The following is an 18,333-nucleotide window of genomic DNA, read 5'->3' as shown; positions in this document are numbered from 1 at the left end:
GATTGCATCGCTAACATTCCTGCTGTGGTCTTTCCACCCTGGCATTGTCATGAACACACACTGACTCCTGCTTTCGTAGAAGCGGTCACACTAGCTGCTTGTTTCTAAGTCATCTATGAAATTATTTGCGTCAAACCGAGTTCCCGTACAGTCTTTTTTTTTTTTTTTTTCAGTTTAAAGCACTGCAAAATCCCAGAGGGTTGAATCAAGTTGTCTCGCAGGACTCAGTCAATGCCAATGAAAACAGCTGCGCTATGAATGAAGCCTTGATCAGGGTGCCAATGCTTTTGATTAGCAGTGGCTGTCCTCTGCTTCGCTACTTCACCTCCTAACTCCTACAGAAAGAGCAAGAATTGTTGCCATTTTTCACGTCGCTTCGGCATTCTGGCTGTTTTTTTTTTTGCATCCAGTGTGGTTTAGACCAACACAAAGTGTTGCATAAGGGGAAGAAAAACAGTACCTGGAAAATCTGGAAACTGTAGAGCCAGCTGTTTGAGGGTACGCTTCTACAAGCTTTGCACATCTAGAAACTGAACATTTTGCTAGGATCTTGACGTGGGCTTTGACTGGGCCATGCCAACACGTGCATTTGCTTCGGTCAGAGCCCTCCACTGTAGTCTGGCTGCATGCTAAGGCTCGCTGTCCTGCTGGAAGATTTCAAGCCTGTCGGATCAGACCTCACTGCAGCAGACGCCCACCTGATGCGAATAGTGGTGTCCAAGATGCTAAAGGTCACATGGACGGTTGCACACGTTCACAATCCCCGGATAGAACAAGAGCAACATTTGGATTGTATCTCAACAATGTTGCCATCGGCATAAAAAATAGTTTCAAAGTGACAAAATGAGAGAGAACCTCCAGGGGGCGAATACTTTCGCAATGGCAGCGTGCGTAAAACCTTAGCCCCGAGGCGGGCTGTCCTTACTTTCGCCGTGGCTGTACGTGCCGCACACCGCATCTCCACATGGCTGTGTTTATCCTGCAGAATCCGTATCCTTGTATTTCAGCAAACACACTGTGTGCACGCCCTGTCAGGGGTATTTATAGACTTGCCTCCAGCGCGCCTCTGCGAGCAAAAGCACGAGAAAAGGGGACAGAGAATAGATAGATGTAAGATAGAGAGTCTGCAGAAGGATCTCCCCGGAGGCTGATTGGACGACTGAACGAGTCTCGGCTATTTCTTCTTCTTCTTCTTCTCTCTCTCTCTCTCCATCATGTCAAAAAATCTCAGTCTCAGCAGTCGCACGGAGCGCCTTTGTCTCAGTCATTACAGACACACATCAAACGGGCTCAGAAGTTGACAGGGGGGGGGAAAGTGCAGTGATGGCCTGCTTGTGCAGATGGCTAACTAACTGAGAGAGATGGAGTGTTGGGCTTACAGGGGGGGGCAGAGAGGGGAGGAAGCTGGAGTGATGGGCAGATAAGGGCGAGAGGAACTGCTAACAGCTGAATCTCTCAGGCTTTGGTACAGTTGTCATCTCCCCCCCCCCCAACGCCCTCCTGCACGTTACAGCCAGGAAGCGGCTGCATGCGGATGCTTCGCTGCGCCCCCTGCTGGACGAACCGCCACGCGGAGATTTCACTGTGGATGTTTACATTGCTGGTTTCTCCAGGAAGCGAAACAGAACAAAAAAAATAACGGCCTCCTCTCTCCTCGCTCCAGACCTGTACAAGCCGGCCGTCTCCCACCGGGACCTGAACAGCAGGAACGTCCTGGTCAGGGCCGACGGCACGTGCGTCATCATCGATTTCGGCCTGTCCATGAAGCTGACGGGGAACCGGCCGGCGCGCCACGGCGAGGAGGAGAACGCCGCTATAAGTGAGGTATGAGGAAGATGCCACCCTTGTACCGTCGTCCTCCGCGGGGAGAGACTCCGAGGCGTTTCTGTTAGAAAACGCCCGCTGGTGGTGATGTTCGGAGGACGCAGGATGAGTCACGACTTTCAGTCCTCGTTACGGCGCTGCCATTTCGCTCCGACCACTGTCAGAGAGAAGCAGTTATTATAATGCAATCATTAAATGATTGTTTTTAGAAACTTGCCAGACGGAAAATAGAGTACAGCTCCGTCTCAGTCAATTACTATATCAATAAAAAAGGTTGTTTAGTTCAGTAATTACATTTAAAAAGGGAAACTTCCATCGATTTTACTCAGAGGGACATTTTTAAGCATTTCTTGCTGTTAGTTTTGAATATTACGGACTGACCAATGAAAAGCTAGAATTCAGTCTGTAAGGAAATTACATGACTACCAGACAGGAAGTTGGTGCCTCACTTCTGGTCAGAACAGTGGGCTTTGTTGTTTGATTAACTGACTCTATAGCTTAACTTAAAATTTTGGCTCTAAGAAATCACAAAAATATAATGTAAATATAATTGTTTTTTTTTTGTTTGTTTTTTGTTTTTTTGTCCTGAATACAACACTTTACTAAAATAAAGTATTTTTTGGGGTTTATTCAGATTGGTCATGTTGATTTGTATACAAAAAAATAATAATTGCTTGTTGGGTCCTCATTCAGTTTAAAGCCATTTACTGTTTTCCAGGTCTAAAAAGATGCATTTTTGTCTCCTAACTTTATGCATAAATGTTGAATAATTTGGATTTCCATAATTACCAAAATAGCTGTGATTAGAATTTATAACCAAGTAGCGCTGGCAGCAAATGGTTTTCTCTAAATTGCTCATTAGCGAGCCACATCCATTCAAAAGTAATATCTAGTCTTAGCTGATTGGCTAAGAGTTTCCAGGCTTTTCTAAAAGTGCGTAAAGTCTTTGATAGTTGGTGCATAAAACAAAAGGATTCTTTAGGTTTCAGGGAGTTTGGAGAAATCCAAGTTCCCGTAAATTAGGGCCTCTGTTGAAAAACTGATGAAATCCAGATTTCTACCTTAAAATCTAGACCCATACATCTGGAAAATTACCGGTACGTCGCCCACTCCCGTGAAAATTCTCTCGACTCGACCGTGAGTTCATCGGCCCGGCTCTGGACCACCAGAACCACAAAAGCCTCGGCTGCATCAAGGATCAATCCGTTTCTCCCGGGTGGAAGTCGAAGTAAAAATGTGCATAGCAGACGGATCTTCCTGCTGGGCGTGCCGTCGTGGTTTCCAGTCATTCCACTTCCTGTTTACGTTTTAACTCCTGACTGCTGGCGCTCAGCCTCCGTTACTCGGAGCGGGGAAGTGTTGTCCGGGCTTCTTAAGGAGCCAAATCCCCTAAAACAGTCCCATACTCCACAGATAGGACGTTATAAGTCTCTACATTGAGCTTTTTGTTTTACTCGTGCTCGAACGTCTGACATTTTGCTTTCATCTTAGGAATTTCTTCCAATATTTTACTTTACATGTCGTGTTATTGTTTTAGACAAAAGGGACTTTCTAACCGTCGCTTTTTATATCAAGAATCACTTCCTTCCAGGGTCATTGCTGATGTCTGAGCTGTTTGGTCCAGAACAGCAAAGCTGGCAGGAGTCCTGCTTTTCAACGTTAACGTTGTCCTCCTCTGGCAGGTGGGCACCATCCGCTACATGGCTCCAGAAGTGCTGGAAGGTGCTGTGAATCTGAGGGACTGCGAGTCGGCGCTGAAGCAGGTGGACATGTACGCGCTGGGCTTGGTCTACTGGGAGATCTTCATGAGATGCACCGACCTTTTCCCCGGTGAGACGTTCAGACGTAGCCTTCCTCTTTCTGAAAGAGGTTACTCGTAGTCTGGCTAGTTTCCATCTCTTCAGGCCCAGAAGTGGCCATTTTTTTAAAGAACTCTCTTAGGAAAAGAGGTTAAGGTTAAAAAAATAAAAAATAAATCAAGCCCGACGAGTGTTGACGCGTTTCTTTTCCTTCCCTCGTCCCCGCCCGCCTCCAGGAGAATCAGCGCCAGAATACCAGATGGCCTTTCAGGCAGAGGCGGGGAACCACCCCACGTTTGAGGACATGCAGGTCCTGGTGTCCCGGGAGAAGCAGCGGCCCAAGTTCCCCGAGGCCTGGAAGGAGAACAGCCTGGTGCGTACGGTTCTGGGAAGAAGAGCTGGGCTTCAGCTCCTAAAGTCTGACTACGTTAAACCCATGTGTGTTTCTGTTTAACAGGGAAGAGCCACTTTTCACATTAAACACCCAGATGCTGAAAATCCTTTGTGTTTGGTTATGTCCAAACAAGCAGAAAACGGCTTTTGTGCTTTGCAAAAAGCTCTCACAACCACAAGCTTTTGATGCGTTTGGTTGGTTGTTTGTTTTTTACATACAGACACAGAGCAGCGCGTTATTGTGAAGTGGAGAAAAAAGCATACAAGTTGGTTTTTTTATTGTTTTCCACCTGTTAGAGATTTAGAAACGTTGAAGTGGAGGTCCACCTTTCATCGGGACAATGACAAAAAGCATATTCATGTGTTAGAATGGCCTAGTCAAAGTCCAGACCTAAAGCCACTTAGGAACCACTGATGGTGGGAGACGCCCTCCGTCCAGTCTGACTAAGCTTTCGCTGTTTTGTTGAAGAGAACGGGCTTAAAATAAAATCCTAATAGAATACATGAAGGTTTGTTTTTTTAAAATATCAGCTCATCGGGTCTCTATTCTAAATTTCACACGTTGCGTTCCAGGCGGTTCGCTCGCTAAAAGAGACGATGGAGGACTGCTGGGACCAGGACGCGGAGGCCCGCCTGACAGCTCAGTGCGCCGAGGAGCGGCTGGCGGAGCTGCTCCTCATATGGGACCGCTCCAAGTCCGTCAGTCCGACCCTCAACCCCATGTCCACCACGCTGCACAACGAGAGGTGGGCTCCGACTCCCAAGCCGTCCGCCGCTGTGGGGCCCGTGTCGCCTGTGGTTCTTCATATGTTCCTCCTTTGTTTTCCAACAGAAATCGCATGACCCCCAAGTCGGGCCCCTACACGGACCACCCCTCCACCTACATCGAAGAGCACGAGGGCGTGGCCAAGAACCAGCAGGCGGACCCCGCCGGCTCCTTGTCCGGCCGAGTCAGGGTGGGGACGGGGGAGCGGAACCGCAACTCCATCAACCAGGAGCGCCAGCAGCAGGCCAACGCCCGCCTGCCCAGCCCAGAGAGCAGCAGCACCAGCATGGGCCTGAGAGGCAGCCCGTCAGCCTCCACCACCACCACCACCATCATCTCTGAATCCGAAGGGCCCCCGGGGGCCGGCGCAGTCCCCGTTTGCCTGCACCTGACCCAGGAGGATCTGGAAACCACCAAGCTGGACCCTAAAGAGGTGGACAAGAACTTGAAGGAGAGCTCCGACGAGAATCTGATGGAGCACTCGCAGAAGCAGTTCTGCTCCCCCGACCCGCTGAGCCCCGGGAGCTCCAGCTTACTCTACCCCCTGATCAAGATGGCCAGCGAGGCCTCGGGAACACCGGAGCCCGCCGCGGCTCTGCCCCCTGCTATCTTTCCCCTGCCCAAGCAGCAGAATCTGCCAAAGAGGCCGTCCAGCCTGCCCCTGAGAAACAAGCCCACCAAGAAGGACTCCTCCTCCTCCTCTCTCAGGTTCAAGTTCGGACGCTCGGGGAAGTCCAACCTGCGGCAGGTGGAGGGAGCCAAGATGAACGCTGGCGCAGGGGCGGGCCCAAACCCCGCGGAGGCTCAGCCGGGGGCGGGCACCAACAACCTCCCTGTTACGCGGGAAGCCCACGTCAACGGGGCCGCCAACGGGGGGCTCTCCTCCGCGGCGTCCGGCGGGGCGGGCGTGATCCAGAACGGCGCCGCGCCTCCGAGGCCGGACGACGGCCGGCTCAGCCTGGGCGTGATCACGGCCAGCCCCGACGAGCACGAGCCGCTCCTGAGCCGGGAGCGGGAGCCGCCCGACGCCCGGGCGGCGGCAGCGGCGGGCGTCGCCGCCCTGCGCTCGGCCCGGCCCAACGCCAACAACAACAACAGCAACACGGGGCACGGCCAGGGCGACGGCAACAGCGGCGGGGAGAGCGACGGCGGCGGCGAGGAGGAGGGCAGCGCCGAGGGGACGAGCAGGGAGACCACGGGGGAGAGCTCCGACACGGGTTACATCTCCGCCGACCCCCCGAGGGACGCCACGGTCACCATGAGGGGAGAGGCGCTGCTCAGGCAGCCCCGAGCGCGCAGACCGGAGAGACCCAACTCCCTGGACCTGTCGTTCACCACGCAGGACCTGGCCTCTCTAGGTAAGAACCCCCAGGCCCGGTAGAAAATCCCCCCCACAGCATGATGCTGCCCCCGCCGTGGTTCCCCAGCAGAAAAAAAACCCAATACCACACGTCACCCGGCGGCGTCACACTGTGGGGAAGATTTCCCAGCATCCCTTTCCTTCTGTTCCGCAGCGCTTGCATTAGTCCCTGTACGCTGACCCGGGGTGTTTTTTTTTGGTTTTGGTTCTTCCTCTAGGCGAGGGCTTGGTGAGACCCAGCGCGGCCTTGGGGACGGGAGAAAAAATCAAGAAGCGCGTCAAAACGCCGTACTCTCTTAAAAAGTGGCGACCCACCACGTGGGTCATCTCCACGGACAGCCGGGGTCCGGAGGTCAACAACAACGGGTCGGCCCGGGGGCAGGGGCACGCCGACAACGGGCCCAAGTCCGCCTCGGCCATCTACCTGCAGGGCGGAGGCTCGGCCAGCGAGCCCAGTGACACGCAAGTGTGAATTCGGACCTTCTACTTGGACTGAGACGAACAAAAGGGACTGTGTGGGGTGAAAAAAAGAAAAAAAAAACTAGCCCAGAACCGCTGCCCTGCTCTGAATCGGACCCCGCGGAGTCGGTCGGGCCTGGTCCTGTACAGTAATTAGGTCTGTCTCGCTCCCTCGTGTCTTTCTGACAGCATCGCTTTAAACAGAATCCAGCTATGCAGCGTTCTCGTTCCTTTCTTCTTTCCCAGCCCCTTTGGTTTCCCCCCCCCCCCCCCATAAATATAGCAGTTAATCAAATGGACTCACGTTTCCTCCCTACGTGCACTTTGAACCAACGAGAAATCAGTGTTTCTGAGCCGCGTCTGCTGCGACCGCCACACACAGGTGGTCTCTAAACTTAAACGGCCGACGGCACACAATCAGCCCCTCTCTTACTTTAGCTGTGGGGGAATCACGTTTAATGTAAGCTCTGTAAAAAAAGAAAAAAAACATAGATTTGATGTCTTAAAGACGGAACAAACACTTTTTTTTTTGTTGTTCATTTCCTTGATCTGTATGCAATACCATGCGTCTTTTAACCACGTATCTTGTTTTTTGTATCATACTTTTTAACTGTGCAATAGGATGTAGTTTTTAGATGCTTTTCGCGTTTTTACGGCTTCCATTTAAAAGAAAAAAAAAAAGTTCTCATCCATATTTTGATACGTTAATCTTTTTTGCACTTATGAATTGTCCCAATCATACTGTTTTTTTTTTTTTTGTTTTCGCTTTATTTGAACAATCTACGAGCAATCTCCGTCCCCCCCGCGAGCTCCAGAGGAGAAAACGGACGACAATCCTCTCTTTTCCTTCGACTCTGAGCCGCCTTTAAAGGTGCGGCGGCGGCGGCGGCGGCGCCCGGAAGACGGGTCCTTCCCGCCCCACACTACAATCACCTGAATGGAGCCTATGGAGCAATGTGCTACGTCACCTGACCTCACTGTGGACCGACCGAAACACTACAAAGCCCAGGTTCTGCTGTTCTGCGTTCGAAACCGGATACTTTAAGAAAAAAACAACAACACTGAAGCATGCTGGATATTATTTCTGCTTCTAGTTCCTATCCTCTTTGTTTGAATGGATGATTCAGTGTGTGTGTGTGCGTGTGTGTCAGCAAGCATCGTATGTAGAGCCGTCACGGCCTGTACAGGCGCGCTTCATCGTCGTCATACTTATCCCGAAGTGTCAGCGCCGCTTCGTGGCGTACGACAAGATCTCGTTTATGTTTTTGTAATCTGTAATTTGTATTAAACAGGAAATTATGTGTATTGCATTAATATTTGCCTTTTTTTTTCTTTTTCTTTTGTTTTTATGAAAGCCTGTCGTGCATTCAATGGACTCCATTGCTATGCGTCTGCTTGGTACAGTTTCTGTAAACACTTTCAAGTCATTATGGAAGAAAATCTCAATAAATGTATGAAATAATGCTCGGCTTCACGTGAGATGGGCTTTTTTTCCTGTACTGTAAGTGATGATTAAAGATGAAGAAAACATGTAGGAGCAGAGCTAGAAACTGCTAGCCTGACATTTTTTTTTTTTTTTTTTTTTGTACACCGAGCACCCTTTCAATCAAAATATAAAAATATTATATGTACATTTTGGTTATAATTAATTAAAATCAAATTTTCAAATGAACACAAAAGATTATTGCTGACACGGCGGGCTGTTCGAAGTGCTGTACTCAACTATATTAATGGAAAGTTAAGTGGAAGGAAAATACATGGTAACGCATGGATCCAGAAATGAATGCAAAAGGAGCCCCGACCAGGTAATGAGTTAATTACTGTGTAATACCTGCTCCTCAGTAAGCATTGGTGTCTGGTGCTGAATGTAGAGTTATTTGGAAGTAGGCCCCGTAGTATTGGATTTAAATTCCAACCTTTATTGTTTTCATTTAGGATGGCTGTGGCTACATATGTTTCTTTTGCATCTTTCTCCACCACATTTTTTTCTCCCCCTTTCACTCAACGTTCCGACAGAGCGCCTGGATACTGCACCCTGTGAACCGTCGACATCTTTGGAAATTACCTTTTATGGCTAGTCTTCCAAATAAATGGTGTCAGTGGTTGTCCAACGGACATTAACCCCAAGACTTCGTTAATATTAACGCAAAAAAAAAAAAAACATATACCAATGAAGTATACCAATGCGTGTGATTTATATGTGAGCCTTTTTGAGTTGAATTAAGGCCACCGCAAGCAGAACAAGTTATTGAGGCCGGCACCATAAAAGCCCCAAATCTCGTCTGCTTTTTTGTTACACCTTAATGTTCTCGGATCATTGGACACGTTTTAATTTCAAAACAAGATACCCTATTTTTTTAATGATTTTATTCATTCAGGGGTCCAAGCCAGCCTGGCGTTATGGAAAAAAGTAATTCGCTCCCAAGCATCGTCGAGAATTTCGGTCCACTCTACAGAATTGTTTCAATTTAGCCACATTGGAGGGTTTTCAAGCATGAATGAGCTGTTAAGCTCGTGGCTCTCAATCATCATTCAAGGCAATGATTTGACTAGGCCTATTTAAAAACCCTTAATTTTTCACTTAGCCTTTCATAGGCCTGCTGCACAGCTCGGGTTTTTTAGGTAATGCGAAGGAGGCCGTTATGTTCCCTTTAGGTCACCGGTTTTGGCCTTTAAACTCTAATGGAAGCAATTTTCCCAGTCTGTCTCTTATTGTAGCATCATGAACTCTGATCTTAACGGTGGCAGACAAGCCTGCAGCACTTCTGGGCTCTTTTGTGACCTCTTGGATGAGTCATCCATTTCTTTTTGGGTCAATTGTGGTATATTTGTCAGTCCTGGGAAGGTTCACCATGATAATGGTTCTTCTCACTGTCTCTAGAGTCCCACATCCCTAGGCTTTGTGACCTTTCCACATATTACTTTGTTTCTGGTCTGTTGGGTCATTATATGTTACTTAATGAGATCTTTTGACCAACTTGATGTTGCCAGTTTGCATTTAAGCAATTTCTGGATATATATACCCTGCTACGTGTGTGTGGCAGTGATCAGGCTGTTGAAATTGAACTGAGCTGTCCAAAAAAAAAAAGTTATGTTGTCAGTTAATTCCCTCTCTAACAACTGTGTCTAAACGCAGGGCCAGGTTGTTTCTGTTTTTTTTTTTTTTCTCATGTCCTCTATATTCAACTTAATTTGCACTCCCACACAGTTTGGCAGCCATGTTTGTTTTTTTTGCAAAGACAGTGAAAGCATTTAGAAGACATAGTGGGAAAGGAACACTTAAGTTTATTCATTTTTCGTTGTCTTTAATTTTTAAAACTAGAGCAAACCCGCGTAAATTTAATTTTAGCGGTTTTTGTTTGTTTGTTTGTTTGTTTTGTATTGAAAACAGACCTCGGTTTCTGTCGAACAACTTTACCTACAGCAGACGCCAGAGGGCGACGTTTCCCTCGCCGCATTTGTTTTTCTCACCACCTCGCCGTCTGCTCCTCGCGCCCCTAGCAACTGCAGCATCAGCTCGAGCGGCGCAGTACTGGAGCGCTACGTCACTGCTCTCCATTGGGTGCGTCAAGGCAGCGGGAACACTACCGGAAATGCCCCGACTTGACTTCAAAAGCGTAAAGGCCGCTGTTGAATAATTCGATTTAAAATGTGCAAAATGTTTTAGGGAACCGTGTATAATAAGTAAATGTTTTTTTTCTGTTTTTTTTTTTTTTTTGTGGGGGGGGGGGGTGTTGTCAAACATGTTGTGTACTAAGGATTATAATGCAGTTGTTTTACTTTAATGGAAAAAATATTAAAAATCTGGCTTGTAGCTGCAATTGTTTTATTTAACAATCTAAGAAAATGTACATGGAGGCAACATAGAGTCAACGTATTTAGATATACAAAACAAAACCCTTCAGCATTTTTCTCATAAAATTGAGTTTGCAGTTTAAAGAAGGAGCTTGCAGACAATTAATTCCTGGCTTGGTTGTCAGGAAACATTGTCCCAGCATGATAGCTGCAAGTTAAAATGATGAAGAGGATTATAACTCTTTAAGGATGTGAAAACTTATCATTTGATTTCTTAGAACAAACAAAGAGTCGTATTTAATTTCTCTGCTGGGTGCTGAGGTAATTAATAGCACCAGAATGATGGAGGGGTACCACCACAAAATACAACCCATATAGATAGGGGTTATTTTCCAGTAACATGCAAGTCTTGAGAGGTATTTGTTAAATTCTAAGGAGACCATGAGTTCCAGGAAAGTAACCTTCAATTCTTAAGAAGTGCCTGGGAAGTACTGGGCAAATTCAGAAAAGTAACCTCTAAGTTCTGTAAAAATAACTGACAAAGTACCAGGTGGCCTCTGGAAAATAACTGTGTAATTTCCAGGAAAGTATCTTCTAAATACTGGGTAAATCCATGGTAAGCATCAGGAAACTACTGCAGGAAAGTAACCCCTGTGTTCTGCAAACTGTTCTGGGAAAGTCATTTAAGTTCAAAAAAGTTCAAATAGTAATAAATACATAAAATACGGTCCAGGAAAGTTCTGAAGAGGGAATTTGACTTGTAACCAATTTTTTTTTAAATGAGCAAACAACGTGCTTTATTTTGAAATGAAACCCCGGAAGTTGAATGTTTCACCCACCGCAGCTTCACACTGGTCCCTTCTCCCGTCGTGTCAGCCAGCCTCGCTCAGCATCACCGCCTTCTTCTTTCTATTTCCTCAATATTTTCTCTTCCTCTATTATTGTTTTCCTCCCTGCTCGATTTTTTTTTTTATTCCTTCCAGCGCCCCACGAACTCGGTGCGCTGCTCAAATCTTCTTCCGGTTATTTCCATTTGTTATTTTTTTTTTTTTTTTTGGCCAACCGACCAGATTGGTCCGCCGGTAGCCGCGCGGGCAGTGGTGTCGCATCGCAGGAAGAAAAGGAAAAAAAAAAAAAACATCCATCCACGACGACTGGGAGGCTGTGTCAAACCAACGCCATCCATACCGACACCTTCCGTGTTCGCGTATTACCCAGCGGGCCGCGCTTTTGACCTTTTCCATGTCTGCCTGTTTGTGTGTGCCAGAAGCCTGCAGCCTGCTCTCTCCTCCTCTTTAGCATCTTCAGGAGGCTGCTGCTGCTGCTGCTGCTGAGCTCCATGCTCTGCTGCATTCGTTTTCTGCAGGTCAGCGTATTATCTTTATTATCACCCGCATTAGCCTTATCGTTGTCTGCACTGACCAAAGGGAACAACATTGCCGGGCATGCATTGTGTTTTGGTGTTGATGTGAGCGGGGATGGGCTGCATGCTCCTCTCCATGTAAACAAACGTGGCCTACATTGCACCGGGCAACCATATGACACATTTTGTGTGTTTCTATTTATGTAGGATTTTGTCCTTTGCATGTAAATGTATTCATTTAATATCCCAGGGGCTCGATCGGTGGGATATTCACGCCCCCCCCCTCCCCCCTGTCTTTGCTTCAATGATGTTTGCAAATGACAGATCCAGCATGAAATATACATATCCGCAATAGAAGCATCAAGAGCTGGATTGAAATGAATGAATGGATTGGAAAAGGTTAAATAAATTGCATCAACTGCACATTGGATTCTCACAGTTAAACCATTGGCAGAAACCAGGAATACACTGTATTTATATTTAAAAAAATCAACAAAAAAGGATAACATGGTTGTTGTTTTTCAAAGGCGAAAAGTGACAATTATTAATACCACTGCTAAAATAACATTAAAAATCTCTGTTTTATAACAATGGTATTTCTAGCATTTATTGACGTAGATTGTCATGCGTAGACTTTACAAAATTGTAGACTACATACCAATGTGTTATTGTTATTATTTTAAATATATATCTTTTTATAGAATACCCCAACATTGATGGCTATTTATCGGCTGCTCTGGAAGACTCTGCAGTTAGCTGTTTAGCAAAAATGCTGGTCGTAGCTTCCCGACTGTGGTTTTTAAAAGGCGTTACCTTAATAAGGACAGATGTGAGGATAAGCCAGCTGACCGGCAGTGTGCAGCAACAGTTGCTCCGGAAGATTTTTTTGAATAGTATGATAGAAAATTTTAGAGACGTTTAAACTCAAATGTTTTGAAACCTTGGTATAACAGGGTAGTAGAGTGCATAGCGGTGGAAGTTTAGCCTTCCTGTTATCTGCTGAAAGTCTTGTTCTCTCTAGCCTGAATGAGGGAGCCTGAGGAAGGGACCACGGGCTCTGTTGCACAGGCGTTTTGTTTTTGCAAGAAGTCAAAATGATTGTGACGTTAACCTGTTAAAACTTACGTCTTACGTTAGCATTTAGCGTGGCTAGCACAGCTAGCATTACTGTAAACAGCAGTCTTCGTGTCTATTCTCTAGGTCAGTGGTTCCCAAAGTTGGGGGCGCGCCCCCTGGGGGGCTAAGTGTAATTGTAAAAATAGATTGTAGAAATTAGCAATTTTGAGATTACAATGTATAATAGACAGTTAAAAACAAAACGTTACCAACTCCAGCATGTTCAATAACAACTTCAGTTTGAAACCCAAACTGAAGTTTGGCAAACGTTGAGTCTTCTTTTCAGACCGCAGCAAAACAGTCCAACCTTCCTGTTATCTGCTAAAAGTCTTGTTCTCTCTCAGCCTGAGAGAACCACATGTGTGTACAAGAAAGTAGGGTTTTCTTACATCCCTGAGGTTCCTCTGACTTTATTTGAGCACATCAATGGTTTTAAAAAAATGGCAAATGTTGAGTCTTCTTCCCTCAGTAACGTCTTCCACAATGAAGAGTGTTGTTGATAGCATGCCTAATAGTGCCATGGTATGGTTCATCCTCTGGCTGGCTAAAGCTTTTGTTTTGGGGCTCCTACTGGCGACTACTGTCAAATAGGTCAAAATTGATGTATAGATTGACACAAAAGGCGGTGCTACAGCAGCAGGATGCGACTCTTTACTCTTCTGTTGACTAAAACTACTAGCCTCAGTGTTCTTGCTACATGTAGCTGTGGACAGAAGAAACGGGGCAAGGCTAAAGTCTGGATTAATTGACGCCCAAACCGTTTTTAGTCACAAAACAACCAAGATTCTTGCCGCTGGGTGTTAACGAAGATCACCAAGTCCCTCCAATCCCTAGCAACAGGGACGGGTTGCTGGTCAAGGCTCTTTCCAAATATAGTTTCCGGACCTGCCCAGCCGAGCAAAGCTGTTTGGACATGTAAATCGATGCTGCATTTATCTCACACTGTAGATCAATATGTTGCGACTACACTAAGTCTTCATTCTGGGGGGAAAAAAAGCAGCGAGAGAGCACGAGGTGAAACACTTCTTATGTAAAAATCACCAGACACGCATAATGAACCCCTATTATATGGGTCAATAATTAATCAATGCTGAGCCTGCGAGGAAACCACTCAACAAAACCATGCAGAACAGCTCCCATTTGGGGCAGTTAGCCAAAAAGTCCATGTCCCTCAGTGCCCCTACCCAACCCCTCCTGTGTCTAAAGCTGTTTTAATGCCATTACCCTGGGGGGTATATCCGCTCTGCGCAGCATGGCTCGGATTAAACCCAGACATACCAACATGGGACATTCACAAGCTTACCCCCCAAGGACAGCTGTGCGTCTGTTGGTTTGTTTTTTCCACGTGTGGACAAACGCGTTTGCATTTTTACGGCCTTCCCTATAACCCGTATCCGACGTTTTTCCCTCTCTCTCTCTCTCTCTCTCTGCCCCTCAGACCGTGGCCTTAACCATCTGCGCCTCCTTGCGGTCCTCCTCCGCCGTCGGCCCCCGTGCCTTCTGAGCTCGCCCCCCCCTCCCGCCGTCCGTTCTCGTCGCCGTCTCCCGCCACCGCGTCCAGCTGTGGCCCTCGCAGGGCGCGCTCGCTGGCTCTCACCTGACAGGTCCCTGGCCTCAGGACGACAGCCAGCAACAACACGTTCCCTACATGAGGGACAAAGCGACGCAGGTGAGTCCCATGGTGTGTGTGTGTGGGGGGTGGGGGGTTTGGGGGGGTGGGTGGCGAGGGGTTGGGTTGCACCTCCATATCTGTGGTTATGAAGCCTCGAAAAGTTCACGTTTTTTTAACCTAAAGAAGATCATACAAGTCTAATTGCCATTACAAGCGTAAACTGGACTTTATTGGGGTTTTATGTAGAGACAAACACAAAGTAGTGCATTTCATAAAGGGGTGGTGGCAGCATCAGGGTAGCAGCTGGGGGGTCCGGGTTCGAGCCCGTTTCACAGCGTCGGTCGGTCAAAACAAGCAGCAAGGTCCGGGGAGATTGCAGACGGTTGCATCATGGAGCAGCGTGGCTCATCTCCCGGGGACAGACTTTGAACAAGGCTCCTGATCAAAGAGAACCTGCGGGATCTTGCTGCAACGGCACGTCGACACGCCGGAAAGGACAAACAGCGGCGAACGGAGTTTTTGTCTTTTGGTTTTTAAACCAACGTCGCACAAATCCACATTAATAGTGGCGACATCAAGGCTTTCCTCTCTTCTTGAAAACCTCTCCTTAGGGGGAAAAAAACATAAAAAATAGTAATTGTTGCTATATGATAAAAGACTTTGCGCTGACTGGTGTTTGCTTGCCTCTCAGACCCCCAGGGCCTGGGCAGATGAGAGGAGGAGGGGCTCTCACAAACGCTCGGCCTCCTGTGGGAGCACCGACCAACTCAAGGAGGTCTGTGTCCCAGTTTCGCCTTTTCACGTGCACGCCTGCCGTGGCCGGCGCCGGCGCCGTGACATTGATGTCTTCTTCTGTGAAACCTCTCCAGATTGCCAAATTGCGTCAGCAGCTCCAGCGCAGCAAACGCAGCAGCCGCCACCGGAGGGACAAGGACCGCAAGTCGCCGTTCAACGGCAGCCATGCCATCATCCAGTCCCAGGTAATCATCAGCAGGTCTTTCCTTGAAAATATCACTTGGGTAAGCTTTTCACCTGCTTCATTGCCAACTGCGCCCCCTAGTGTTCATTGTCCAACATTTACAAACAGGGGGGAAAATAAGAATTCAATAATTCAGTTTAGTTGAGGTTCCTCAATTTGAATCCAGAACCGGGTGCGGTGTACGAAGAGAGTCAGGGAGTGAGCATGTTGGAAGGGTGGATGGAAAACTAAACGACACAGAGGGGACAACGTTACCAGGCTTGTTCCTGACTCGATTTGGGCAAAACTTTTTAAGTACTGCACCGGAGATTAGATCTTCCTGGCCCTAAAAAGAGATTTCACGCATATTAACAGACATTCAGTCAACTTCAGAGAGCCCAATAATTCGTGGTCATAACAAAACTGATGCATTTTAGGACCCGTCTTTCTAAAGAACTGTTTTTAGTCAGTCGCCAGATCACTCATGGCGTTTGTTTCTGCATGCTGCTGTCTAAACACGCTCTTCCTCGTGTCTGTGCAGTCGCCTATGCCCAAGACCATTCTTATACCAATCCCTATATCCAAATCCTCGGCTCCTCGCTTCCGCAACAGCGTGGAGGGCCTGAACCAGGAGATTGAACGCATCATCATCCGAGACACCCCCGAGAAGGACGAGACCATTGTTGTGAGTCCTCCTAAATTAACGCGTCCGTCACTCAGAAAACCTCCAGCCGTTCAATTGGAGCGAGGCGGATTAAGCTGCCACAAGTGCTGTTATTGTGACCTATTTCCTCAGCCACAGGATGTTCCCGATGGCCACCGCGCACCCCCGCCCGTGCCCCCGCAGCGCAGCAGCAGCACCCGCAGCATCGACACGCAGACCCCGTCGGGGGGCGGCCTGAGCGGGAGCCACAGCAACTGCAGCAGTCGCCCGGACTCCATCTCGCCCTCCTACCTCAGCGTCCTCAACGACACGGCTGGGGGCAGCCCCTACGAGGATAAAGGTGAGACCAGAAACCCCCTGACATCCACCGGAGCTTGGTGGGTGAAGTGTTCATAGCCAGTCTGAGGGGGGATAGGGGGGATCAGTCTATATATCCACCATTGTTGTAGTACTCGAGTCCGAGACTCGAACTCGAGTCCGAGTCATTAGCTAAATTTAGAGACTCGTGACTTGACTTGGACTTGAGCACTGATGACTGGAACTTGGACTCGGACTCCTACATTCAGATCATTCTGACTCGGAAATTGAGGAAAAAGACGTCAACTTTTTTTTATATCATTAGGCTATATTTTAATATGTCATTAGAATATTATTTGATTATTATGATTTTAATATCTAAATTATTAGTGCAATGTGGTGGAGTGTGGATTTTTTTTCAGTTTAAAAACATGTAGGCTATGCTTACTTTAGTGCGGAACTTGGACTCGACTTGATCAATAGTGACTCGACTCGGACTTGACTCGGATGAGTAGTGGACTTGACTCGGACTCGACTCAGATTTTTTTTAATGACTTGGACTTGACTCGGACTTGAACCTGGACTCGGACTCGAGGCATAGGGACTTGACTACAACACTGATATCCACCAGTTACATTTCTACCCTTCAGTCTGTTACTGCAGTTCGTTCTAAAGTTTAGCACTAAGATGGGCTCTAGAAAGTCTAAACATTGGAGCCCATGAAACTTCGGCGTGAGAAATGTGCGGGATCCTCGTGTGCGTGCGTGCCGCTCAATCTCCTTGCTCCCCTTCTGCGCTCCCAGAGCTCAGTCCGTGCTCCCCGCTGCCCAAGTACGCCGCCTCTCCCAGACCCAACAACAGCTACATGTTCAAGAGAGAACCACCAGAGGGCTGCGAGAAGGTCCGAGTGTCTGAGGAGTCCATGTGAGTAGCCCATGTGATCTCCCATGATACGCCTGTAGCTTGTGTTATAGGAAGTGATGTAACCTGAGGAATAAATGCCTTCGTGCGCGTCTGTGTTTCCAGGCCCAAACCTCTGGAGGAGATCCCTCCCTTCCTGTGTCCCGACCGTAACAAGGTCAACTTCATCCCCAACAGTGGCTCTGCCTTCTGCCTCGTCAGCATCCTCAAGCCCCTGCTTCCCGCCCCGGACCTCAACTTTCGCCCGGGGGTGGGCCTGCGAAGCCTGTCCCCGTCCCTGGTGCCTCTGTCCACCCAGCCCTGTCTCCTGGAGGAGCCTGAGAGCTTCTGACTGCTCCCGTTGGCCTCAGAGTCAACCCGCCGCCGTCTGCTAAATCAGAAAACATTACGGAATCGACCCTTTTGCTCCTGAAACGACAACAACAAACAAAAAAAAGGCCTTTAGCATGCCAGCTAAGCTTTCTCTGATGTCCTTCTTTTGTTAAAAAGCTCTTCCCACTGCCTCCTCCTCTGACGTGAGACTCCTGCCCTCCTGAGCAGGCGTTTGTAGCTCACATTTCATCGCTTTCTTCTACAGCACTGGTTCCGCTCCTGTTCTTCTGGGCAGGAAACGGGCGAAAGGGACAGATTTTTTTTTTTTTTCTTTGGTTTCATCGTATTATACCATTGCGCCTTTTCCACGGACATATCTCTTTTTCTATCTACGGTTGTTTGTCTTGATATAAATTATGCCTTCCATTATGAAAAAAAAAAAAGGCGGCTGGTTTCCATGGGAGACCACCACGATCGACCGCGAAGGCTAACTTTGGTGCTGCCAGATGTATCGTAGCATACCTTTGAAGGGACGTGAGAAGTTACAAAATGTGCCTGATGTTTCAGACCGCAGTTTCCCTGAACCGTCATAATGCTGTGATCGTCTGTGATCTTTAGCGTAATTATGATCATTGCACTATGAAGGCCATAGGTACCAGCAGTAAGCCAGATAAAGTACAAACAGTATATCCTT

At 47.8% G+C, this 18,333-nt stretch overlaps 2 protein-coding genes across 2 annotated transcripts in view; both read left to right on the top strand.

Annotated features, from left to right (window-relative positions):
• LOC105915474 (bone morphogenetic protein receptor type-2) overlaps positions 1–8,131 on the top strand; it is a 38,997-nt gene extending 30,866 nt beyond the window's left edge. The window contains exons 8-13 of the mRNA XM_012849596.3: positions 1,664–1,824; positions 3,507–3,654; positions 3,860–3,996; positions 4,590–4,762; positions 4,849–6,140; positions 6,361–8,131. Of these exons, the coding sequence (XP_012705050.2) occupies positions 1,664–1,824; positions 3,507–3,654; positions 3,860–3,996; positions 4,590–4,762; positions 4,849–6,140; positions 6,361–6,614 (2,165 nt within the window). The 3' untranslated portion in view covers positions 6,615–8,131. The remainder of the gene's footprint in view (positions 1–1,663; positions 1,825–3,506; positions 3,655–3,859; positions 3,997–4,589; positions 4,763–4,848; positions 6,141–6,360) is intronic.
• Positions 8,132–11,235: 3,104 nt separating this feature from the next.
• Positions 11,236–18,333, top strand: fam117ba (family with sequence similarity 117 member Ba). Its single transcript, XM_012849584.3, has 8 exons — positions 11,236–11,762; positions 14,314–14,544; positions 15,179–15,262; positions 15,357–15,467; positions 15,987–16,130; positions 16,242–16,449; positions 17,210–17,330; positions 17,433–18,333. Exons 2-8 carry the CDS (start codon positions 14,524–14,526, stop codon positions 17,656–17,658), a joined length of 915 nt encoding a protein of 304 aa, XP_012705038.1. The 5' UTR covers positions 11,236–11,762; positions 14,314–14,523; the 3' UTR covers positions 17,659–18,333.

The sequence above is a fragment of the Fundulus heteroclitus genome, chromosome 24 (genome assembly GCF_011125445.2).
Source record: "Fundulus heteroclitus isolate FHET01 chromosome 24, MU-UCD_Fhet_4.1, whole genome shotgun sequence".
In the NCBI taxonomy this organism is placed as follows: Eukaryota; Metazoa; Chordata; class Actinopteri; order Cyprinodontiformes; family Fundulidae; genus Fundulus; species Fundulus heteroclitus.
Note: the sequence above shows the minus strand (reverse complement) of the source record. Positions and strands in the feature narration are given on the sequence as shown.

Coding starts and splice junctions, on each gene's coding strand:
- fam117ba (XM_012849584.3), top strand. CDS start 14,524: ATGAGGGACAAAGCGACGCAG. Junction 15,468..15,986: donor ATGCCATCATCCAGTCCCAG/GTAATCATCAGC, acceptor GTGTCTGTGCAG/TCGCCTATGCCCAAGACCAT. Junction 16,131..16,241: donor AGAAGGACGAGACCATTGTT/GTGAGTCCTCCT, acceptor CTATTTCCTCAG/CCACAGGATGTTCCCGATGG.